The sequence below is a fragment of the Trichosurus vulpecula genome, chromosome 8, assembly GCF_011100635.1.
Source record: "Trichosurus vulpecula isolate mTriVul1 chromosome 8, mTriVul1.pri, whole genome shotgun sequence".
Taxonomy (NCBI): Eukaryota; Metazoa; Chordata; class Mammalia; order Diprotodontia; family Phalangeridae; genus Trichosurus; species Trichosurus vulpecula.
Window position 1 is genome coordinate 109,793,653 of NC_050580.1, and position 26,353 is coordinate 109,820,005.

Here is a 26,353-nt window from a genome sequence, read left to right on the forward strand (position 1 = left end):
TGTGCCACTCAAAATATAACTGACTAGTTATCAGCATATCTTTTAGGCAACTAAAATTTGTCCCCTGATACTTACGGGAAGGATACTAGAAAGGTTAAAGGGATCCTTTATTTAGACGCTTAACTAACAAGAGACTATATATTTTGCGATCAATAGACCGATCTGTAGCAATACTTGAAATTCTACCATGAGATAGTTATTCCTTTGAGTGTAGGAAAGCCTTTTTTGAATATAAATTTTTCTAGGAGGAATGTCCTAATGAAGAATGTCCTAAGCTAAGCCATTCACAATTAGATATAAAATAGCTTAGTTAGCTGCTTTTCTCCTAATAAGCTCAACTAGAACTTGGAGGGAAGGGGAGTATAAATTATAAAAGAGAACATGTAATTTAAGAGTATGGAAAACTCCCAGATTGGAGGCCTTGGCATGGTACCACAGTGAGAGGCCCTAGATAACCAGAAGGCAGTTCAGTGGCTTTGAGTATCTATGAAGGCTGGGAGAGGACTGAAGGCCAGTTGTCAACTTCATAGTTTTGCCTCGGGCCAGACTTGTATACAATAATTGAGGGGGGAAAAATAAGATTTCCTTTCACTATATCAAAATGCAGCCTTCTAAAGCTCCGGACAAGTGAAATATCAAAGTTTTTAGCAAGCCACATTTCCAAAATTCAAGTGAGATTGAGAGGGAGGAGAGAAAAGACTGTGACCACACTTCACATGTAATACCGAGAGTGTCTTACCTTTTGTGTGAGGTCACTAGCTTCATTAATGTAACGATCTCTCTCCTTTTCCAGTTGGAAGATGATCTTCCTTTGCTTCTGAGCCTCATCTTTGTAGTTCTGAATTTCTTCTTCCAGGTTCCTCTTGTTTTGTTCATGAAGCTTTACTAAGTCCACCTGTTTCTGGGTGGCAGTGACAGCTTTCAGCAGGTTCTACAGGAAAAAAGACACCAAAACATTCAGGTTACCAAATATGCTTAACATGAGAAACGACCTCATCTTAACTCGGGAGTCTGGAATGCATATCTCTAATAACATCATTCTTGAACACTTTTTAAAGAAATAGTAACTTTTTTCAATTACATGTAAAGATAATTTTTAACATTCATTTTTTTAAATTTTTATTTGGTATTTCATTTTCCCCAGTTACATGTAAAAACAATTTTTAACATTTGTTTTCAAAACTTTGAGTTCTAAATTATCTCCCTTTCTTCCTCCCCACCCCGCCGCATTGAGAAGGCAAGCAGTTGGATATAGATCATACATGTGTAGTCATGCAAAACATTTCCATAATAGTCATATTGTGAAAGAAATCATAGACCAAAAAACAAACAACCTCAATAAAAATAAAGTTAAAAAAATATGCTTCAATCTGTACTCAGACACCATCAGTTCTTCCTCTGGGGATTTTTCATCATAAGTCCTTCAGAGTTGTCTTGGATCACTGTTTGCGGAGAAGAGCTAAGTCACTCACTGCTGATGATCCCACAATATTGGTGTTACTTTGTAGACAGAACATTTCACTTTGCACTTGCCCATGCAAGTCTCTCCAGGCTTTTCCGAGAGCATCCCACTCATCATTTCTTAGAGCACAATAGTATTCCATCACAATCATAGGACACAACTTGTTCAGTCATTCTGCACTCCATCGGCATCCCTCAATGTCCAATTCTTTGCCACAAGAAAGAGCTGTTGTAAATATTTTTGTACATATGGGTCCTTTTCCTTTCTGGTTTTTTTTTATCTTTTTTGGGATACAGACCTAGTAGTGGTACTGCTAGGTCAAAGGGTATGCATGGTTTTATAGCCCTTTGGTTTAGCATAGTTCCACATTGCTCTACAAAATGGTTAACCATTCATTTTTTTAAAAATTTTGAGTTCCAAATTCTTCTCTCTCCTGCCTCCCCTCCCCCTCCCTAAAACCATAAACAATTTGATATAGGTTATATATGTGCAATCATGTAAAATATATTTCCATATTAATAATGTCGTGAAATTCTTGTGCATTTTAAAGTAAAATATAAAGCGTCCAAAATTCAAATTACACTTTTTCCTGATGATGATATATGGCACAAAAAAGATAAACTTTTATTTTCTTTACCTACATTGGATACTAGTTGTAGTCTATAACAGAAAGTCATTTGAATGGCAGCAAAACGAAAGAAAGAAAATTTTCTGATTGTGCTGCTTATTGGAATACTTCTCTAGTGAAGAAGAAAATATCCAAGTTGTTTCTAAATATCATGCTGCATTAATTTGTTACATCTCCTATGTAAGAGGCATCATGACTTGATGGATAAAGAGCTGGCCTCAGAGCCAGTTCAGGTCCTGCTTCAAATACACATTAGCTGTGTGACCTGAGCAAATCCCTTACCTTCTCAGTGCCCTAGGGAACTTTCTAAGATTTTAAGTTGCAGAGAAGGTGGCAGTGTGCATTGGAAGAAGGAATCTCATCTAGAAGTGTGAGATGGCAATGAAATCACATGTCCAAAACCTAGCCTGTGATGTAGGTTAAATGCTACTTAAACTAAATCTGATCACGGTGCACATGTAAAATTGAAAATTTGGGGACTATTTCCAGAATTATCCAAAATACTAGATGATTTTCTTTAGATATATAAACAGATAAAAAAATCAATTTGGAAAGCATTTATTCCACTCCTACTATGTGCCACTACTGTGCTAGGTGCTGGAGATACAAAGACAAGAATCAAAATAGTCCCTGCCTTCGAGGAGCTTATGGTCTACGTCAGGGAAAAACATGTAGAGAAATAAGTATAAAATACAGACATACATATAAACACAAATACACATATGAGGAGCAGGTTTGAAACAAAGACTATAGAATGAGAAAAAGAGCAATTAGGGAAGAGAAAAAGGATTTTCGTGAGTAATCGGGGCCCCCACTTATGTTAGAGAGTATAAATTTGTAGGAGACCCAGTCGATATGGTTGTGTTACTTCTTCCAGTGGAGTTCAGAAGCAATGGAAGAATGGAGAAGAAAGATGGTGGGAACAGTCTAGGTCTGGAAAGGGTTGAGCAGGAATAGGACAAGGAGGCAAGGGATTTGAGAGTACAAGGGTAGGCTAAAGTTGAACTGGTCAAAGGTCAGGGTTCCAAAGGAAGAAAGTGAGACCAGAGCAGGGCAATCTACTAGAATATCATAATGGGAAGGAAAGGAGAGAGATCACATGAGGATGAAGAAGGAAGGATGGAAGGACACAAAGTTATGGTCTGGGGAAAAAAATTCAAAGTTTTGAATCACAGATTATGGAAGTTAAGAAGTTCCAAGTGGTCTTTCTATCAATGTTATTTCCATCACTATGTACAGCTGAGATGGAGTGAAATCACAGATTATAGAATTTGAGGAAGCTGATAAATAGAGAAGCCAGGGGGTTTGAAGGGATATCCATGTGTATATCAAAGTCCCCAAGGATGAGGTTAGGTGAAAAGAAAATGAAGTCCCCAAAGAGGAGTTAGAACAGAAGGAAAGATTGTGAGTCAGACCTGGGGCCTGGAGATCACAGCACTCTGGATCTGCACAGGGTAAAACAGATTGATGAAGGGAACTTAAGATGAGAAGCTGATGAATGATATTGGAAAACAAAGATCCAGAAGTAGCTGTATGGGGTAAGGAACGTGCATATTCCTCCTCCTGACCCAGTGTGCCAAAGGCATCCAGATGAAAGACTATGAAAGGAATAGACCTAATACAAAAGGCAGTTTGATGACAGTAGAACAGGATTACAGAAGGGCACAATGAATGGGAGGGCAGAGGAGGATAGAGACCTCAGGAGGGGTAGGGCTGAAGTGGATGGGAATGAAGGAAAAGGCAATGGATAGCAGGGGGTGGAGATTTTGGCCAAGGCAGCCTTCTATTTCTGGATTGCCATGATTTGGAGAGAAGGAAGAAAGAACTTGCTAACAACAAGACAATGGTTTGTCCCAACTTCCCAGTAGCTCCAGGTCCCAGGAAGGATGTGATCTGCATGTCTCCCTCTGGGTTGTGTATGGTTGGGTGGGGTGGGCTGGGTGGAGTGGGATAGGGTGTACTGAGGATGTGATCCTGGGCCAAGTCCAGGTAGCAAGAGATTGAGGTGCTTATGGATTACAGATTGCAGATTACTAAAGGCTAAAACACGTTAGATTTACTCATTGTCCCTCATTAGTACAGGTAGTTCTGTCCCCTGCTCCAACTCAGATGATTTGGCTTTTCTCCCTCTAGGTAGGAGGCCAGTGGGATGGGAGGGAGCAAAGCTATGGTCCTGGGTTGAGCCCAGGTGATGACAGAGCTTCCTTGTGTCAAGGTTATAGAGGGCTGATGCTAGGTTTATTAACTTACCTTCCCTCACCAGCAAGGGCAGCTTTATACCAAGTCATGTTAGTAAATGCTGAGAGACCTTTACCCAGAAGCAGTGAAGGGGAGGGAGAGACAAAGACAGAGAGAGGAGTTGTTTTACATAAGAAGAGAACAGAAGACTGTTTTAGGATTGGGAAGTCCTGAACATGCTTGTAAGCTACTAGGAAGGGACTACTGGAAAAGGAGCAATTTAAGAAATGTTGGAGAGATGGAAAATGCCATTTATATCCAGGAAAAGAAATATGGAGTCTGAATGCAGATCAAAGCAGACTATTTTCTTTTTTTTGTTTTGTTTTATGTTTTTCTTTCACATGGTCACTCTCATTCATTCTAATTCTTCTATACAACATGTCTAATGTGAAAATATGTTTAATAGGAATGCATATGTAGCATCTCTATCATACTGCATGCCGTCTTGGGGAAGGGAAGGGGAAGGAGGGGGAGAAAATTTAAAACTTATGGAAGCAAATATTGAAAACTAAAAAAAAAATTAACTTGTTAAAAAAAAAGAGATGTTGGAGAGAAAGACAGCAAGAGCCAAATCTTCCAAAGAGTAGGAGGAAACAAACCAAGGACAGATCCAGAAGAATCAGCCTTAAAGAAGAATAGGGATCTTACTTTTTCTGTGACTAAAGAGAAAGCAGTCAGTGGATTGTGATGCAGAGGCATGCTGGGGAATGAAGAGGAAACTCGAAGTAGGCCTACATGGGTTGGCCCCAATTCTCTCTGTGAAGTAGGAAGTATCAGTAATTAAGGTAGGACTTTCTTTTACTCTTTTAGAACTTATTTAATAAAGTGCCATTGATGAGTCCGGCCTTTGTTTCTTTGATTAAATCAGGAGTCTCTGATGGCCTGCTTGCCTCAAGGGAAAGCCTAGTTTACATGGGTTTGAGTCACATGTTTGTGATACTTTTAGGTCTTGTGGGTTTGAGTCATATGTTGTGATGCCATTTGACCCTGAACATGGCATATAAACTCAGAGGTTGGTGTTTTTCCTTTGAGGGGTTCTCACTCACTGGAAGAGTGTCGTGTGACTTGAAGAGACTCTGGGCAGCCGTTGTTAAGAGCCCCCCAGCTTGTAAACCCAGATGTTGATGCTTCCCTGGTAACTATGAATTGTGATTTGAATCAGACAAGGTCCGTCTGTTGATGTTTGTAATTTCTATTTGTGTTTGCTCTGAAGTTCAGGGTGCTAGCATTTCCTCCTGAACTAATTGAATGATATTTGCATGTTTGATTAAAGTGAGATTGTTAACCCCTTACAGTTACTTTCTTTAGTAAAGAAGATCAAGAGAACCTGTGCTGGCAGCCCCTCTGTGTGCTGGTTGTTGTTGGTTTTACACAGCCAGAGCAGGTGCTGCCTAATTGTTATTACAGTCATCTGCTCTAAGTGTGGATGGTGGAGTGAAACTAGGGGGTGGGGAGAGAGCGGATGCAAGGAAACTATTTATGAAACTTGAAGAAATAATTAAAGATACAGCTAACATCTTCCATTCCTAAACAGATAAAGGAAAGTGATCATGGGAATTAATCAATAATACCTTCACTCCACAGCCTGCTGTCTCTAAATGGGCAAGAAAAGTGACATTAAATCTTTGCGATTAACAAATTTGACACTTTTAGCTCATGAAATTCCTCTAGCAGTAAATGGAGCCCTCCAATCTTAAAAGAAGAACCACTAACCAAACAAGAGATAGAGAAGATCGTGGAAAGCAAAATGGATAATTTCAATTACATGAAATTAAAACACTTTTGCACAAACAAAACTAGCCAAAATTAGAAGGAAAACAGGAAATGGGGGAGAGAGGAATTACAGCAAATTTCTCTGATAAAGGCCTCATTTCTCTAAGGAATTCAGCCAAATTTATAAGAAAAAAAATAAGAGCCATTCCCCAATGGATAAATAGTCAAAGGATATATACAGCCAGTTTTCAGAAGAAGAAATCAAAGCTATCCATAGTCATGTGAAAAATGCTCTAAATCACTACTGATTAGAGAAATGAAAATTAAAACTACCCTGAGGTACCACCTCACACCTATCAGATTGGCTAATATGACAGAAAAAGAAAATGACAAATGCTGGGGTGGGGGGAGATGTGGAAGAACTGAGACACTAATGCACTGTTAGTAGAGTTGTGAACTAGTCCCGACCATTTTGGAGAGAAATTTGGAACTATGCCAAAAGGGCTATAAAACTGTACATATCCTTTGACCCAGCAATACCACTATTAAATCTGTATCCAAGCAAAATGTAGTTAGTCTTTCACAACATGAGTATTGTGGAAGGGTTATACATAATGATACACCTGTGGCCTAGGTTGAATTGCTTGACTTCTTAGGGAGGGTGGGTAGGAAGGGAAGAGGGGAGAGAATTTGGAACTCAAAGTTTTAAAAACAGATGTTCAAAAACAAAAAAAAAAAGTTTTTGCATGCAACTAAAAAATAAGATACACAGGCAATGGGGCGTAGAAATTTATCTTGCCCTACAAGAAAGGAAGGGAAAAGGAGATGAGAGGGGAGGGGGGTGATAGAGGGGAGGGCTGACTGGGGAACAGGGCAACCAGAATATATACCATCTTGGAGTGGGGGGGAGGGTAGAAATGGGGAGAAAATTTGTAATTCAAACTGTTGTGAAAATCAATGCTGAAAACTAAATATGTTAAATAAATAAATTTAAATTAAATTTAAAAAATCTGTATCCAAAAGAGAGCAAAGAAAAGGGAAAAGGACCTATTTGTACAAAAATAAATATTCATAGCGGCTCTTCCTCTGGTGGCAAAGAACTGGAAATCAAGGTGATGCCCACAAGTTGAGGAACGGCTGAGCAAATTGTGGTATGTGATTGTGATGAAATACTATTGTGCTATAAGAAATGATGAGCAGGATGGTTTCAGAAACACCTGGGTAGATTTATATGCACTGATGCAAAGTGAAGTGAGCAGAACCAGAAGAACAGCAATATTGTAAGGATGATCATCTGTGAAAGACTTAGCTACTCTGATCAAGACAATGGTCTAAGACAATTCCAAAGGACCCATGATGAAAAATGCTATCCACCTCCAGAGAGAGAAAAACTGAACTCTGAATGCAGATTGAAGCATACTTTTTAAACTTTCTCTTTTTTCTTTTTTTTGGGAGGGGTGGGGGAAGGGAGTCAGTTTTCTTTGGCAACATGGAAAATATGGAAATATGTTTTGCATGACATCACATGTATAATCAATATCAAATAGCTTGCCTTCTCAAGAAGGGGGGAAGGAGAGAATTAATTGGGAAATATTTAACAAAATAAATTGAAATCTGTTTTTAAAAAAATAGGGCCACCAGAGCTAGACCTCTGGACCTGTTTCACTAGGTCTATTAGGGAAACATGAACTCAAGGGTCTAAAAGATCAGGGATTTGGAGCTAGCTTGAAGGAACCTTGAGGTCATCTAGCTCCAACTACTTCATTCTATGGATGGGGAAAATAAAGCCCAAAGGGGTAAGAGGACTCAGTAAAGGTCACAAGTAGCAGAGGCAGGATCTGATTTCAGACAAATGGAGCACTCTGTAAACAAACAAAAAAAACCCTCCCAGTACAAAGTTGAAAATTAGGATGGAGGTTAAGTGAGGGCTTTTAAAAATCACTAACCCACTATTCTAGGATATTATGCACTGTACAATTTTTATAAGCACCCACTTACATTTACTCAATTAACACAACGTTGTAGATATGTAGATAATGAATTCCGAGATTTTGATCAACTACTTAGGGTACCAAATAATATATCAGCAATAAAATGGAATCCACAAAATACTCTTAAATCCCCTACTGTTTTATATGCTAATTCTCAGAAGTCCCTTTGTGTTCACAGGTGATAATGTAATTTCAATTCACAGACACTAAAAGGCAGAGTGTAAGCAGCTGCTTAAAGGAAAATTGAGAGCTATTATTTATTCTAATCTACTTTGGCTTGCTGTGAGTTTTATTTCTTTGCACAACTGGTTATAGACAGATATTATATTCCCAAAGCAAGACATTCATTTTCCAGCATTACTATCACAAACTCACCTTATTTAATATGTCTCTCTCTCGCAGAAGCTCATCCATAGCCTTTTTATCAAGTTCTCCTTGCTTTTTTGCAATCTCCAGCTCTAAATCACCAGAAAAAGTTATAAGTTCCAGGCCAAATTATGGAGCTAATAAAAAATAAAGACAACTCTACAGCAAAGGGGCGAAATTATTTGAAACCTTTATCAGTATTACATCAAAGGGGAAAGGTCATTAACAGGAAACTAAAAATGTTAAGGATAGCTTTAACAATAACCATTAAAGGAGAAAGCAGTCCTGTGGCTATTGTTAATGTCAGTAAGGAACAGAAAATTCAGTCTAACATTGTAATGCATGACAAAAAAATGACCAAGACTGGAATTCTGACCAACACTAACACCTCAAATTTGAAAGGCGCTCTGTGCATTTAACTATTTATAGAATAAATTAACCTGTTTCCTGTTCTCTTCATATCTTTTAATGAGAGTACCAAGAAAGTCTCAAACTACATCTCAAAAGAAGATTCAGCTACCTAAAGTATCCTAAAACTAGAAAGTCCATTAATAAAAAATCACTTAGACATCTGAAAGCCACCAAGAGAAAGTCTGAATGGGCAATATTTCTAATAATCCAATCTAAGTGGGAGAAGGCTCTTGAAAACATGCAGGTTCAAATTTTAAGATGTATTCTTATTCAGAAACCGTGTCTAGACCAAAGGACTAGAATGATACTTTATGCTTTTCTCATAATATCTTCTTTTTCCCTAATGGGGTCTCTCTCCCATAACCAGGTAAAGCTGAGATTAATTGATACCATAAAATATTATTTTCTCAGCTGCCAAATCAGCCATTGAGTACTCCTCAACAGGGAAATGAAGTCAGAAGTTCATTAAGTTACTACAGTGACAATCCACTCACCACTTCCAAGTGAACAAGGGAGGGGCCACAGCACAAGCTTTTATTCACACACACACACCACCAAAAAAAACTGAACCAGAGCAGAAGGTGTGTGGAAGGACAAGGTAACACTAGGTGCGGGTGCGATGAGTTGTAACACCAATATCTAACTACACCTACACAATGCCAAAAATCACCTGTTGAATGAAAAGTAAACAAAATCAGTCAACCCAGCTATTTGGCATGATGTCCAAAAAAGCTGTTCACTGAATTCAGCTGTTGTTTGACCGGACTGAGTCAAAGTATGTTTTTTAAGGGGCTTTGCATAGATCTCACCCGACACAATCAGAGTCACCAGTCAAATGTTTATGAAGATCAACAACAATGCTGCTTTCAGTCTACCTTTCTCTAATCCGCCAATCTGATTTTTGAGGATTTCCTTGGCCTGTTCCACCTCTGCCTTCTGATCTTCAGCTTGGTGCAATTTTTTATGTATTAACTCTCTCATTTTGTTAAGTCTTCCAATGTCAAGTCGCATCTGATGGATCTCCTCTTCTTTAGCCTGTATAATTAATGAGAGAGAAAGGACAATGGTATTTGGCAAACAAAGGACTCAGTGAAATGAAATGATGATAAATTCTGAACCAATAAAAGGAAGTACTCCTTTGACAGTGCAAAGATAGTCTGTGGGATTAAATTTTTAAAGTATTGTTTGGACTGAAGAGAGATTGGAAAACTATGTTCTGAATAGTATAGTAGGCAAGCTACATGAAAAGACTATGATCAAACCTTCTGCTTAAGAGTGAAATCTGACTGTTGGGTCAAGCAAGATTTGGCCACTGAAGCCATTACGATAATTAGGTTGTTTTATATATATTACGATTCCATAACTGGTGTACCATTGACTGACATCACTTTATAATTTTCACTAAGCTACGGAGAGTGCTCTGATATGTATACAGCATTATTCTCTCCACTGCCCTAATGAAACAGTACAAGGCTCTAACTTTTTGTTCAGACACACAAGGTCACAACAGTACTAAGTACACCTAGAACTGAAGTCTTATGCCACAGGAGTGCTGTTATTTTATGGGTATGCATGAAGATGAATCGATACGGCAATATCAGTAGTTAATTCTGGATGGTAACAAATGTACCTAAAAAAGAATTCCTGCCATAGACAGCACCACATATTTGCCCATATGCTTTCAATTAAAGGCAGGGAAGAGCAGCTATTTATTGCACCAACTCCCTTAAAATGTTAATTTAAAGATTAATTTTCTCTGGGATTTCTGAGCCATTATCTCACAATATCTTCAATGTATACAACGATCCCTTAAATGTCATATAGTATAGATTGATTTTTTTTTAAATTAAAGTCAATTATAATTTTGGTGAGGGGGAATTTTTAGAATTTTGCTGAGCCACTTTAAAAAAAATAACTGGAAACATCCTGGGAGAGTGTCATCAAGCCAGTTTGAGGAGTCACACTTCTAGCAAATGGAGAGAACATGACTCTCCTTGTCTTCTAGGCAGAATCCCTATAGATTTGGGAACATAGAAATGTGCCCTTTTTTGCTATGTGTCCCACAATGTCAATAAAGGAGAATACTCGTATAGGCATTTTTACTCTAATGTCAATTACAGGCTCGTATTCCTTTGCTTCTAAGTTGTTGTTTCTGACGGGGATGGGATCTGAATCTCTAAAAGGAAAAGACTATGTCTTTGGGATCTGGACCCCTAAAAGGAAAAGCTCCCGGACTTTCCTACATCACCCAGGTCCCTGGCACTCTGCTGGGGCACCCGACCCTTTCCAGTTAACCCTTTCACTGTGGCCCCATGCCCAAACCTCCAATTCTCTGCCACCTCTAACCTAGCCCAGCCTTACCCCCGGATCACCCCCGGCCACATTCCACCTTTAATTCCTTCTAGACCCCTTCTCTGTTGTCACAGTGTTCTTGTATAAGAGATCCATCTTGTGTTCAGATTCCTTAAGAGTCTGGCCAACATGGCAGATTTTTAGAATTTCACCCACCCTGACTGGTGTCTTCGGCTGAAAGAAGGTTTGGGTCGAATTCGAGGCAGGACCTGTGTCACTGTTTCAGCATCCTAGCACACCCAAACCTCAACAGTTTCTTCACTGTTTGAACTAACGATGTACCCAGAAAGAACATGTTTCAATTCAAACCACGCTTGGATGATTTTGAGGTTTATTTGCCTATAGGCAGAGGGCTGCATTATTTTACTTCAATTTCCCAGGCAGTTCTATGAGTCATGTATTTCTTATTCCAAATTCTAACAAACTTGGTGTTTACTCTCAGAGGCAACAAGGTAAACAAAAAGCTGTTCTATTCCATATCTAGGTATCACCTGAATACAAGGCCACCATCTATAGTCCTTCAATTAAAGGAGGGGTATGAACCAGAAACCCATTTTGAAAAATGGATAGGACACAGATGATAGTCACATAAGTGGATTAATACAGCCTTGCAAATAAGTGCAAAATTCAAACGGTTTGTCAGCCTTCCCCACTTTGACTTCCTAACAGAAGTAGTAAAATAATAATGATAATTATAATGATGATGATAATAATAATCAACATTCTTTACTACTTACTCAACATGAATCATTTCTTGCTCCAGGCAAGGGATACCTTGCAATGCTGAATTAAGAAGGCCAACATCTGACCTAGATTTTGAAAGGTCTGGGATAACCATATGATTGATAATAAGGTTTGCAGTTTTAGATACAAGCCTGGGAATTATCACACCGTGTGCCCCAGGGCATAAAGTAATCACAGCAGGTGTTTGCCCGCCTTTGATATATCTAGGCATTCGGTAAAGCAAGAGAGCAGTATTTCTAGAGAGAGGGATCGATGGTTTAAACTGAAAAGACAAATTCCATATTAACAGACAGGGCGGGAGAGAAGTCTTGTGTAACCGACATATCATGCTGTATTTACTTTCAGCTCCAGCGTCTTCTGCTGGTTCTCCTGGCTTATCTGTTCACAAGCCAGGACGTGCTGCTCATTCTCCTGCTGAAGCTTAGTGTTCCTCATCTGAAATTGTTCCAGTTCCTTGGCAGCTCGTTCATTTAGGATCTATGAGAGATGAGAAACAATCTAGTTGATACTTTTTAATATGACTACAATATCTACATATGCACATAGACAGTACCACAAGCCTCCCAGAAGGAGAAGAGTAACCACAGATTTTCGTCTTTGTAGAAATTGCTCTTTATTCCTGGTGAAACTACTAATGTACTCACAATACAATGAATGTTAAATGACTAGGGAGAACGACAATTTCTAATGAAAAACACAGTAAGCATCCTTTTTTTTTTCCCTGGGAGCCCTGGGAAGTCTCACTCACAGGTGGTGGATAAATATTTTAATGCCTTTTTGTCGTTTGGCAGGCATCACACACACAACAATCGCTATAATCATTGCAAATGAGCAGGAGATTCGAATGGATTTTATCAGCCGTGGGGCAGAAGAGCAGGACATCTCTGCAGGCAAATCCGACATTAATATGCCTAGAACATTTCCATAAATGGAACAGTTCACCGAGACCAGCACATAGCCATTTTCCCATTTAATCCATCTTCAGTCAAAAATCTGGAACAGCAGCGTGATGATTTATACCTTCTTGATTTCAGTATCAGCCAGCTTTCTTCCCCCTTACTAAAACTCTCCTGAACAGACTAAGTTTTTAAAAGATGAACCTATAAATATCCTGGGTCATTCTGATATAATAGAATAGTGAGGGATCAGAAGATGGAAAGACTGGAAGGAGGAAGAAAAAGAGAAGCAAACTGTATGCAAGCACCATTCTAGAATGCTGTCACCATCCTCTCATGAATCAGACTTGGGGAGAAGCTAAATCATATTTTCAATTAATGTAGAATAAACTAAAGTGCAGCCTTCCAGTCTAAATGGAACTGGGATTTTACCTAAGCCATCTCTACCTTGGCTGAATAAGCTACTCTGTTTTTATCATGATTGCCGAATTCTGGGAAAAGTATGTCATTCTGCAGTCATGATGGTAATAGGTAATTTATTGCCCCATTAAGAAAGTTAAGGAGTGACTTTCTAATTCAAATAATTTGCTCGTCTTCCCCCTAGAGATTATACTATGTAAAACAGTTACATAACTTTGAACTTCATGAAGAATTAATAAAGAAATTGTCATAGAAATATGTGTTACAATTTTTTTTAACGTCATGAGATGAATGTGGTATAGCTAGGCAATTCTTTAGAAACAATATCTCTGGCCAGCAATACCTGAGAGAGTAAGAAATCACTTTTTGATTACTGGAATTTCTTCCTTGAGGTCTCGCCATCAGAGAAGATGGATTACAACTACTAACATTTATATTATCTTAATTATAGCATTTAAGCAAAAAAGTGTTAGAAGCAGTCCATTGTTTAAAAAGATAGACATACTCGGTATACTCTTTAGACTCAAACCTTAATGGTCAATCAACAGTCATCCCCCTTTTCTGTGTGTGCCTCATTCCCATCTCTCTGTCTGTCTCTGTCTCTCTGTCTCTCTCTGTGAGCAAGGGCTACTCAGGGACAGATCTCACTCTGACTGCTCCATTTCCCTTCTTAGGCAACCTAGTCTCCCCCCTCCCACCCCCTAACTCCCTGGGACTCTTCATATTCATGTCAACCTTAGTGTGGACACCAGATCAGCTTAGCCCACTATGACCAAGAACTCCAGAGCTCAAGAGATCCACCAGCCTCAGACTCCCCAGCAACACCAACTATAGGTGTACATATCACACCCAGCATTAATATAAATTTTTCAGAGTCAAAGGTGGGGAGGCATAAAAAAACATAAAAAATGAATAGAGGTGTCATAATTCCTACTATCAGCTCTTTAAATAAGTTATGAAAGTCAAATGGTTGTATGATGTCTGCAATGCAGGAGGGAGGTCACACACTCTCCACCTTCTAGAGGAAAGATGGAAAATGCTAAAGCAGGATGCTCTGGAAGGCACTACTCTTAGAGGCAGGAGGATGGCTGCCTGCCTATGTGCATGCCATACCTTCTGTTCTTTGAGCTGCTGTTCCAATTTTTGGATCTCCTCTTTACTCTTCTGTACAAGCTGCTGGAGTGTCTTTATTTCATTGTGTTTTCCATCTATGTCATTCTGAACCTGTTTGAGCTCTTTCTCCAGCTTCTCCTTCTTTCGAGTTTCCCGGGAAGCTTCATTCTGACGAAGTTGGATTTCTTGTTGGAACTACAGTTACAGAAAGGGCAGAACAGAAAGAAATTAAAACTTTTTGGTGCAGTTGGTAAAATTCAGTGCTTATCACCCTGCTTAGGTCTCTCATTTTAAGGGGAATCACCTCAGAACAAGGGTTTTTCATTAGCTATGCCCTAGCCCTGATTTTAAATCTTTAGAAGGCAGGAAGACTTCTGGCTTGCTCTTCAATGTCCCAAATCCATGTCAATCATGACCACGCTTTCTTTCCTGCCACCCAGGGAGAGACACTTTATAAAGACCACCAATTGTGAGGAAGGCCTTTTGGTTGACAGCATAAAAAATGTTCAGATTTATTCACCCATTTAAGTCCTTGAAACTGGAAGGACCAAAAGGAATTGCTTCCCCCAGTTTGGGAGGTAGCAGTTTATGGCCTAATCTGATCTATCAGCCTTCTCAGATCTCTCCCAGGCAACATTCTCTACTGATGTGGCTTAGGAAAGAGTCAGTAGAGAATCAACAGCTCTCTGAAGGAACAGGTCAGAGAAACACACAAAAGAACTGAGATACCTTTTGATATGAGATGATTAATTTGAAGCGAGAAAGGGAGGAGAAATTAGTTTCAGAAGGAGCTACAGAAAAGAAAGTTTGGGACAGCCCTTTTTCTTCTTAGTGCTCATGCTTGCTCCCCAGACCTGAGAAATGGCTTGCTCTGCCTCATCTTTTGATTTCGAAGTTTGTTGATGCTGCTCACTGATTAAAGCTAGGCTCTCTCGTAATTTCACGACTTCTGACAAGAGCTGGTCTCGCTCCTTTGTTATTTCTTCCTTGTATTTCAGTAAATCTCTGATGCTGAAAAAAAAAATAAAACAAAACACAAACCAAATGGCAGTCTTCTCTCTGCAATTCTATCCCCTACTGAGCTCATTTTAATGTAAGCGACTGAATGTCAAGCATTGCTGATTAACCCATAGCAGCTGTCAAATTATACAATTTTTCTTTTCATTTTAAATATTCATTAGAGAGCTGTAGTCACAACTGATAAGCCTAAGACATAGTATGGAAATACTGTACACACCATTAGTTTTTACCCTGTTCATCCTTTAACAAAAAAAGAGCAAAGGATTGTAACCCAGATAAAATATGCATAAAGACAAAATTTGACAAATACTGGTGATGTAACTGTTAAGAACATACAATATTGAAATCCTTCTGTCTGAAGAGTACACCAGTTCATTTTTAAATAGTTTGTAATCCAGATACCATAAGCTAGTTGCTTGGCTCAGTTCCTCTGTAAGACTTAGAATCTTTAGAACAGAGAACCTAAGCCTCCTAACAGAGCCTCTGAACCAAAACTGATCCAGAGGAAAGCAGACACTTCAAGGCTAGGACTGAGGAGGAAAACTTGCATTTCTGTCTCTCATGATAGACCCCAAATGGCTATCTAAACCAATTTGAGGAGTATATTTACTTACTATTACTCGCAGCCCCTTTGAATACAGAAACATGCTAATTTAAATTCACACACACACACACACACACACACACACACACACACACCCATCTCAGTGCTTCCCTTACTTTCCATGAAGCTATACCAAAAAGTCATAGAATCAGTTAATTTTAGAGTTGGAAAGGACCAAAGCAGCCATCTAGTCTAGTCTCAAAATAGAATCCTCACTACAATATATACATAAAAGCATTCTTACTACTCTTTCTATACTTTACTCTCTTCTGCATACTGTACGATTCAGCCAAACTGGCCTCCTCCCTGTTCCTCATACACTCTCTCTCCCATCACCCATGTTTTTGTGTTATCCGTCTCTCATACCTGGCAAGCTCTCCTTTCTCACCTCTACCTCACCCTGGCTTCCTTCAAGGTTCAGCTCAAGCTCTACCTTCTACAGAAGGCTTTTCCCAGTTCTCCCTAGCTGCTAGAGATTCTTCCTCTAAGGTTGGTTACCTTTCATCTACTCTACGTATGTTGTATGTACCTAATTGTTCATATATTGCCCATTAGAATGTAATCTTCTTGAGGGCAGAGACTATTTTATTTTTATTTCCAGTCCTTAGCATAGTACCTGGCACATAGTAAATACTTAATACTTACTGAATGATTAATAATAAAACTTATTGAAAGAATTTCTTCCCCAACTTCTACCCACTGCTACTGGTGATGCCTTCTGGGTCTAATACTTTTCCCACACGACAGTCTTTCAGTTATGTTAAGATAGCTATCATGCCCACCCCGAGTCTTATAATTGAAGGATTCTGGATTTACAGTTGGGAGGGACCGTAGAGGCGAACTAATACAACTCTCTCATTTTACAGAACAGTTGCTGAGGCCAAGAGAGGTTAAGTGATCTATTCAGTGCCACACAGCTAATAAGCATTTAGAGGGGTAAGAAGGGAGGGGTCATTTGAATCCAGGTCTACCTGGCTCCAAGTCCAACACTATTCACTAAGCCATGTTGCCTCTCTTAACTTCAGACTAGACAACTGATCCCCAAAACATTCCGTCCACTAATCTTCATTTGGCATGCTTCACTCTTGTGGCTGCCCTCCTCTGCACATTCTCCATTTTTACCAAACTGTGGTGCCCATGACTGAAGGCAAAGTTACAGAGGTAGACTGAGTAGACAGATCCCAGTTGGACTCTCATTTCCTTATTCCTAGAAGCTGGGCCTCTCTTTCTTCAGCGCAAGACTGTATTAGTTTTTTGTCTGCTATATCGTGTTATTTATTTATATTGAACTTGCAGTCCACTAAAACCCCCAGATGTTTTTCATAGGTTGAGTTATTAACTACAAATCCCCCATCCAGCATTCAAACCCTTCTTGGATTTAAATAAAATGATTTTAAATATCATACTTTACATTTATCTCTATTAAATTTCAATTCATTCAATTCAGTCCAATTTTCTAGTCTAGGTCCTTAGGTGCAGCCTTTTGACTGAGTCCAAGTTTTACAGAACAAATTCTTTTACTAAGAGAATTTGTTTTGTGAAGTTTGAATTCAGTCAAAAGGCTGCACTTGAGGACTTAGAGGGCCATATGTGGCCTTGAAGCCATGAGTTCCCCACTTCTGTCTAGTCTCCTGTGACATTTAAAAAGTTCAAGAGACATAGTTTCTAGGTAATTTAACCATTTTATTAATAAGGCTAGCTTGATTATTAATAAAAGGAGGTAATATGGACATCACTCTTAGACTAAAAACCCTTCATGGTGGTGGGCTCACAGTTTATATACCCTTGGAAGAGTAGGTATTCCTGAAGATGGCAATGAACTATGATTGGTTAACAATTAATGAGAGAATGAATATTCCAATGAAAGGCTGGACTATATTCCAATGAGGGACTTGGGAGAACATGGCTTGGATCACCCAAGTCCAGTCAAAGAGACTTATCAATTTCCATATCACCTGTCTGACAAAAGGGAGGATCCACATTTTCCCAAACCTGTCTGAGAAAACACAACGAGCACAGATGCACCCATTAGCCTAAGCTTAGAATTTCTTTTACTCTCTGATTAGATCTCATCCTGGCTGGATAAGTCTTTGAGAGAGATTTCCCACTGACTGATTTCTGGATGAGGAAGTAGAAAAGGGGGAAAACCTTGGTCCTAATTCAGTAAGTAGTTAATAATATGAGAAAGAAATAATCATTTCTCTCACTCTCAAGATGTTTTTGATCCTGACTCTATCACTCCAAGGGTTCCCTCTCGCCTCCTCTAAAGAGACAACACTAGGCTAACCCACTTGATTAAACACTCTGCTCTCAGAGAACAGTAACTTAAAACTGGGCTAAGACTTTTGGAACCCTCCGTATAGATGTATTTAGATTTAAGTCAGGTACCTTCTTGACTTTTGAGAGGTAAGTCAAGGATAATGAACAACCCTGCCCTCCATCAAACATCCTTTGATGCCACTCCTAGTGGATGAGCCAGACTCTGTGGTCCATGAGACTTCTTATTACACTCTCATACACACTTTCCCTCATCCTTGAATTCTTGCCCTCTACTTATTTTCCCGCTCAGAGTACACCACCAACTCTATCATGTTACAGACTAGTCATCTGCTTCTCTACTACCAGCCTCCCCTAACCATCAGGGGCCTCGGAAAGTGTATGGAAGGAACTCTTTACCTGTAGCATCATGATTGGTACCTTAACTGCACTACAGTGGTTCATCTATGACTCCATGAAGGTCTTCCACCTATGGTGCCAGGGACTCTAAAGAAAACGCTTGGATTGCCTCAGTAATAAATCAAGACAAACTATGGTCTCTGTTTGCTGACCAACGTTTAGCAAATACAAAATAAATCTACCATATTTTTATTTCAAGTTTCTTGAGAGCAAGGAACAGTGTTTTCATTTTTCTCTATATCCCCAGAGCTTACACAGTGCCTGGCACATGGTAAATGTTTGTTGATTGACTGTTGAAATGTAACAACCATCTAAGTACTCAATGTGTTTACATTTCTAGTGACTGATTTACTTAAAGGAAAACTAAATTTGTTTGGTAACTTTGAATAAGCTGAATACTCACCCATACTGGGAAAAGAAACCAACCATTCCAAAGGAATTGGTAACTAATTATGTAAATCCACCAAGTGATTCAAATTTCCTAGAAGGGCAATAACCACAAGCTAGAGGATTGTGGGTACAAAGAACAAGAAAAACAAAATAAAAAGTAAAGCATTATTTATAGTACCTAAAAAAAAGAAGTATACTATGGAAGAAGTTAAGGAAATTGCTTTACAAATACAGAAAGCCAAGGTTTATTTTTAAGGAGATAACTTCTTCAAAATCAGTTCAGAACACATCTAGTAACCTACTTGTTACTCTGGCCCAGTGATAATCCCGATCCTTGTTCTACTAGTTTACTCAGATTCACTATTTCCTCTTTCAGTGCCAGAATGGTTTCCTTTGCCTTCTGTTCTTTATCATAAGCAGAATCCACCATTTTCCAAGCCTTTTCTATTTCCTAGAGATGCCACGGAATATATTAGTTAGAAAAGCCAAAGTAGTTCCTAAAGGAAAATGTCTTCATTTTTGTCATAACTAACAAAGTAACACTAAATAACATTGCAAATAATAATAAAGCTGTAAGTCTAGGAGAGAGAGGATTAGAAAACACACTGAAGTGAGGCCAATGGATGTCGAGGAACATTCTGAAGGAGAAATAAATAATCTTCAATTTAAAACATAGTCATGAAGAAGTTTATTTCTCATTAACATGAATAAGATTTATAAGAGAAACAATCAAGGATCTGAAAACAGGCTTCAAAAATTGAAAAAACAAAAGCTAACGGGTTTCCTGGTTCAGACTAAATTTTCGACATTCATTACAGGTTCCAAATCAAAGGCCATGTTGTGTCCTCAATCCTGATCTGAACTGCATTATTCCAGTAACGGAAACTGTGTACAGAGAAAGGAGAGTACAAAACACAGTCCTAACTATTGGCAGATTGCATAGAACAACTACTTCGATTATTCCCCTTTCCTTAATTCCAGAATCCTAGCATCCCCACCAATTTTCTAAAAGAGAATAACAAAACCAGAGCATGAGATTGTTAATACTACAAAATACAGTATGAAATATTTGCATGTAATATATTATCTAAATAAATTAATAGAGCATCCCAAGTGATGAAATATTTCGGATTTTCATATTGCTGTTTAACTTTCTTGCTAATATGTTAATTTCGTCACATGCACGAGTATCTCTATCATAGTATGGATAAACATAGAGCCTGAGTGAAAGAAGAGCCTATGGCAAAACGCATGCCAAGGTGAGCTGGTACTCCCAAACACACCTGGCCAATAGAATATGTGCGCCTATTGTCAGAGGTGAGGCCCAGAAAGCTTCTGGTGAAAATTTCCAGTAATTCACACAGAGAACTAAGGTGGGGGGAGGGGGGAGAAGGAGGTGTTAGGAGGGGAAGTCAATTCTTCTTGTTTTAAGTAATAAAATGAAGGGAAGAGAATCTTTGAACTTAATTTAAATACATGTGCAAGTTCCCTATTTACACTACAGAAAGGAGAATGAGACTGTTCTGGTCTATCAGATAATTATAGTTCATAATTATGTTGTTTTGTAAAAAAACAAATTCTAGTCTATTGTGTAATTACCCATATCTATTGCACCCTGACATGCTATTTATCTTAAAATTTATGAAGAAAACTTAAAGAAAACTATTTAAATATTAAAAAATGGATAAATTTTAAAACTTACAGAAAAATATTTAAACACAAACAGTAGACAGGTTTCATCCAATTCAGCTAAAACCAGTTTATTTTGTTAATGACAGGTTTAGCATTTTCTATTTCCTTAATTTACAAAGAAAAGACATTTTTAAATCTTAAAACACTTACCCCTAAAGACAGGAAGGAAAGCAATGGGGAAAGTCAAGAAGTTTAGTACCATGAAAAATACAGTTTCTGAGAAAAAAGAGATATATCCTCCAAAGCACATGGTTGAGAAGCATATGCCCACATGATTCTGAATTTAAGGGAATTATGTGTATGGGAACAATGGAGATTTTATTTTTGCTGACCAAAATAAAGAACTAAAGAAAATAGATTTTTCTTTTTAACTTCCTTGTCTAAGCAGATATCAAAGGGCTTTATAGATAACTATCCGACTTAGGGCTAGATATTCCCACAATGCTCTCTGGATCACCATCCAAATGTAAGCTAATTGTTCTTTATCTACCTAACCCTACACCTAAAAAAATGTGGAAATAATTCCCTCTTAACAGAGGTTTGTATGATAAATGAAAATGTTTAAAACTTCCCTCACCCTGACTAGACCAGGAAAATTCCCAGCCCTATTGGCAAAATAATAGAAAAAAATTAATCACAAATCAATTGTTATAGCTATATTTCTCCAATGTCCCAAGTTGAACTCTCTTGCTCAAAGCTGCTAAGAAGATAAAGGGATGGTATTTTAAATGTGTGAAGTGCTCACTGATTACTTTCTCTTTCCTTCCTTTCTAAATCATTACCTTTTTGAGTGATGCAATGGTTGTCTGGTCATCCTGGGACAGCTTCAGGGCAGTGGCTACCTTAGCAGAATTAACAACAATCTCTGCATTTAGCTCTCTACATTTTGCCATCAGACGTTTTTCATTTTCATAGGACTTCTTCATAACAACATGAAGCTTTTCATATTCCGTCCTGAATCTCTCCAGACTTTTATCTCCTGAAAGTTCATTGATGACATCTTGAAACTCCCTTTCCAATTCTTCAAAAGCATTTTCTTCCAGGTGTGATTTTTCATATTTTTCCTATACAAAATTACAGGGATGTGAAGTTAAAAGCTGAGCTCAAAACTCACCATAAACTACCACCAAATCAGCAGCAGGGGGCAAGAGAGGGGGAGGTTGAAGAGAAAATTCAAACACAAGACCTCATGCTCCAAAATCTAGCACTCTTTCCAATGGATCACATAAAGCTATTGCTATTGATATAACATTTCAAAAATATTCCATCATGAATGCATTCAGGCATCATCAAAAGAAGGAACTTTCACAAATAGGTGTTCTACAACTCATCAACAAGTTTCTTTCTAAAAATCCGGTTCTAAAGTATATTTGAAATGCTAGGCACATTTTCCCCAATTGAAACAATGTTAATATACGTTGTTTAGCTTCCTACCAAAATCTACAGAAGACTACAATATGGCTTATTTGTATAATATTGTGGAAAATATGTATTCAATTTCCAACCAGAGACACTGAAAATATTCTCTTTCTAGAACCAGTATGGTCCAATTCCCAGTATGGGAATTGGAGAGAGAAGTGACAGGGACTCTGACGTGAAGAGAAAAGAAAGAGGAGGAAGGAGGGGAGGGAAAATGGAGCCTCCAATTATTATTAATCCCAGACATATTTACTGGTCGGGATCTGCTCCCCATCAACCATCTTTTTCTCCTAAAGGCCCTGGGGACTAGTCTGACTACTTCCAATTCCACTGCTATACCACCTACTACTGACCGCAAAGGTTTCTCTCCTTCCTTAATTACACACCTTTTTAACGTTTTCCAAGAATTTTCCTGCTAGTGAATACGGAACAAATATAAAAGGGATTCAAAGTTTCTATCCCTTTTCCAATCCAGGTACCTAGGTATCCTAGTGCTGGACTCAGAGTCAGAAAAAAACTGAGCTCATACCTTATTAGTTATGTGACTTTGGGCCAAATGAGTTAACATATGTAAACCTTAAAGCACTACATAACTGCTAGCTAACGTCATCAAACTACCAGAAACGCCAAATAATCTATCTTCCCAAGACACGAGTCTGACCACATCACTTCTCTGCTTTAGAAGCCTCCAATAGCTCCCTATTACCTCTAAAAAAAAAACAAAATAAAATACAAACTCCTCAGTCTGACATTTAAAGCCCTCCAAAATCTAACTTCAACATACCTTCCCAACCTCGTTTCCTACTACTCCCCTTCATAAACTTTCTGTAGCACTAGCCCACTGGCTTTCCCTAAATTCAATCCCCCAGTATCTATCACCATGCATTAGAATGCCATCCCTCCTCATCCTGGCCTCTCAAATTCAACTTGGATAGGTGTTACCCCAGGTGTCCAATGTTCTGGCCCATCCTGTTTTATAGCAAGTGTCTTTGTATGCTCCTCCCCCCTCCCCACCCTAGTTAAAAGTAAGCCCCTTGAGGAAAGAACAGTTTTTGTCTTTCTTTTTGCATCTGTGGGCAAGCACGTAATAACAGCTAACATTTATATAGCACTTATTATATCTACCAGGAGCTTTACAATCATTATCTCATTTTATCCTCATAGCAATGCTGTGAGCTAGGTGCTAATGTTATTGCCAGTTTACAGATGAGGAAACTGAGGCAAAGAGAAGTCAAATGACTTGCCTAGGACTGCACAGACAGCAAGCATCTGAGGTCAAATTTGTACTCAGGTCTTACTGACTCCAGACCCAGCACTATATCCACTGCGCCACCTAGCGCCACCCTATACAGAGTACATACTTTTTTTTTTTCCAATTTAAGTCTAATACCCAACAACCCTCCCCCATACATCCACTTTCTCTTTTCACTTAGACTTTGTCGATAAACACAAAGTCATACATAGGTATTACGAGTGGATCGATCAACCAGATAATTATTAAGTTCCTATGTTCTCTCAGGGGAGGCAGCTAGGTGGCCAGTGGATAGAGTGCAGGACCTAGAGTCAGGAAGACTCTTCTTCCTGAATTCAAATCTGGCCTTAGACACTTAATAGTTGTGTGATCCTGGGCAAGTCACTGAACCCTGTTGGCCTCAGTTTCCTCATTTGTAAACTGAACTGGAGAAGGAAATGGAAAACCACTCCAGTATCTTTGTCAAGAAAACCCCAAATGGGATCACAAAGAATCAGACACAAAATGAAGTGAACAACATGAAACAAGTGAACAACAAATTCTTTTTCAGGGGCTGTGGTGCAGAATTAAGATTAAGATTTCTATTTGAGAGAAAAATCAGGCATTTAGGGGTGGGGACAGAGGTGAGGATTGCAATGGAAAGACAGTCAAAATGGTTTACTCTCCCAATGTAAGATAACATTATAGAGGAGGAAAGTGCATCGATCTCCCATGGTGACTCACATAAGCTGCAGAACCAGGAATATGAGCACAGCTCCTGTTTGGCTCTGCTCTCTCCCAATTCCTTTCCAACCACTAAGGCCCCCATTCTGGACCAAACTCTGAGTAAAAAGTAAGCCCTGGGGATAGGGGGAGTGGGTTGAGATGGTCCCAAACAGCAGTTGAAGGGGAGAGGGGAAGTGGGTTGAGATGGTCCCAAACAGTAGCTGAGGGGGACAGGAGAAGTACGTTGAGATGATCCCAAATAATAGCTGAAGGGGATAGGGGAAGTGGGTTGAGATGGTCCCAAACAGTACCTGAGACAAGAAGAGAAAAAAGAAATCCCAAATGTGCCTTGGCCAGCAGAAGTCAGTGCAGCCACTGACTGTTCCTAGTTAGCTGTTCCATGAGTCAGAGACATACTAAATCTTTGGTGAGCCAGGGGACTGACAGTAGCTAAAATGCAAAACTTCATCCTTGACTCCAGGAAGGAGTGATTTTATCTAAATAATTTTATCTAACTAATTTTAAATACTTCACTATTATATCAAATAATTTCACGAAACAAGTTAATAACAAGAAAAGTCTTTGACATGTCACTAATATTAATATAAAGACACAGATAAATGGAAATTAAGACCATGTTTAGGGGAAAGTTTATTTTCCCCTTGTTCCAGCCAAACCTGATCTCCTTCTTAATTGTGATTTCTATTCCCTTGACCCTCTTCCTTTTCTCTCATGCAAAACGTATGCTTGCCAAAAAGACCATTTTATGGAGAACTCACATAGGGCAAGTGTTCACATGGTGGTCAGAAGAAGCCATACAAGGACACTCTCAATGTCTCTCTTAAGAACTTTGGAATTGATTGTGTGGCATGGGGGGGGGCGGCACTGGCACAGGACCACTCAGCATGGTATGCCCTCATCAGAGAAGGTGCTCTGCTCTATGAGAAAAGCAGAATTGAAACAGCTCAAAGGAAACGCAGGATGCGCAAATTTGGAAAATCCACCCCCAATGTTCACACAGATTATTTGTGCCCAACTTGTGGTAGAGCATTCCAAGCTCACATTGGTCTGATCAGCCAAAGTTGGACACCGAAACTTGACTCTAACACAGTGATGTCATTTTGGTTCTCTTCTACAATGAAGGACAAGAACCAACCAATCACTCTTTATCCAACTTGACTTTCTTCTTTATCTAATCTGGACTTCATTCAGCCATTTCAACCATGCCCTTAGTACCACCATAAAACCCTTTGTTCCTGAGATCTCTCATTGTTCCTGGACTATTGATCCTCACCCTTTGGTTGCCTCCACTGTTGATTTGCTCCCCTCTTCATTCCTGAGCTGTCAATCATTTTCTCAAGAAACATTACATAGGCCCAGGTGCTCAGCAAATATTTATTGAATTTTTATGAAACATTTACTAGACTACTTAGATTTTAAAACTTAATCTTACCAAAGATATACATCATGTCATGGACTTGACAAGATTTATCTCCATTATGCCATCTTGGCCTCCTATTCTATGAAAGAAACTACTTAGGTCCTTTGGACTCAGCAATAGGAAGCTAAGAAAACTTTCAACTCACATTTTCCTAGAAGGGTGAAAAATTTGACATGATATAGGTCAAGATCTTGTTGATTTTTAGTTTTTAAAATTTTTAGACTGCTTCAAGATCATTGATTTCCAAGAATATGTTATAAAATTATCAAGGCAAATCATTGCTAAGATGATGTCATATCTCCATGAAAACAAAGGAAAAGCAGAAATATTTTCCCAAAATCCCCAAAGGGATAACAAATTAGACTTCTGAAGACAATTTTTTCTGAAGACAGCTCTCCTATAACAACCTGCAGGGAAATTATTGTTATGTTGAAAACAAACACAGGAAAATTCTATCTGACTATCCAGAAGGACTTTCCAGGAAAAATCCATTTAAACTATGAATGATATTCCAGGAAAATTTTATATTATTTGAATCCCTAAAAGCAAGGGTTATCCGAGTGTTGTGTGAAAAACACCTCTGTGCAAAGTTAATAGTCCTTTCTATCTTTAATTTCTTTAACTAGTCTGTAGATTAACTTCTAATACTGATAAAATTATTTCCTCAATATAAACACAGACATACTAATTTAATTAAAGTATACATGATATTAAGTGGAAAAAAATCATGAAATTGAAAATCTCAATATTCATTATACATTAATTCTTACTTATTTCATTATTCTGTCAGGTATAACAAATGAATGATAAAGATGGTTAT

The 26,353-nt window shown here is 38.6% G+C and overlaps 1 protein-coding gene across 3 annotated transcripts in view; it reads right to left on the reverse strand.

Annotated features, from left to right (window-relative positions):
• CFAP58 (cilia and flagella associated protein 58) overlaps window positions 1–26,353 on the reverse strand; it is a 136,972-nt gene that overhangs the window by 85,989 nt on the left and 24,630 nt on the right. For all 3 annotated transcript variants that reach the window (XM_036736436.1, XM_036736434.1, XM_036736435.1), the window contains exons 2-9: window positions 21,499–21,780; window positions 19,327–19,475; window positions 15,189–15,345; window positions 14,335–14,529; window positions 12,245–12,382; window positions 9,685–9,844; window positions 8,408–8,490; window positions 740–931 (exon numbers count right to left, since the gene is read on the reverse strand). In XM_036736436.1, coding sequence (XP_036592331.1) covers window positions 740–931; window positions 8,408–8,490; window positions 9,685–9,844; window positions 12,245–12,382; window positions 14,335–14,529; window positions 15,189–15,345; window positions 19,327–19,475; window positions 21,499–21,780 — 1,356 coding nt within the window. The remainder of the gene's footprint in view (window positions 1–739; window positions 932–8,407; window positions 8,491–9,684; window positions 9,845–12,244; window positions 12,383–14,334; window positions 14,530–15,188; window positions 15,346–19,326; window positions 19,476–21,498; window positions 21,781–26,353) is intronic.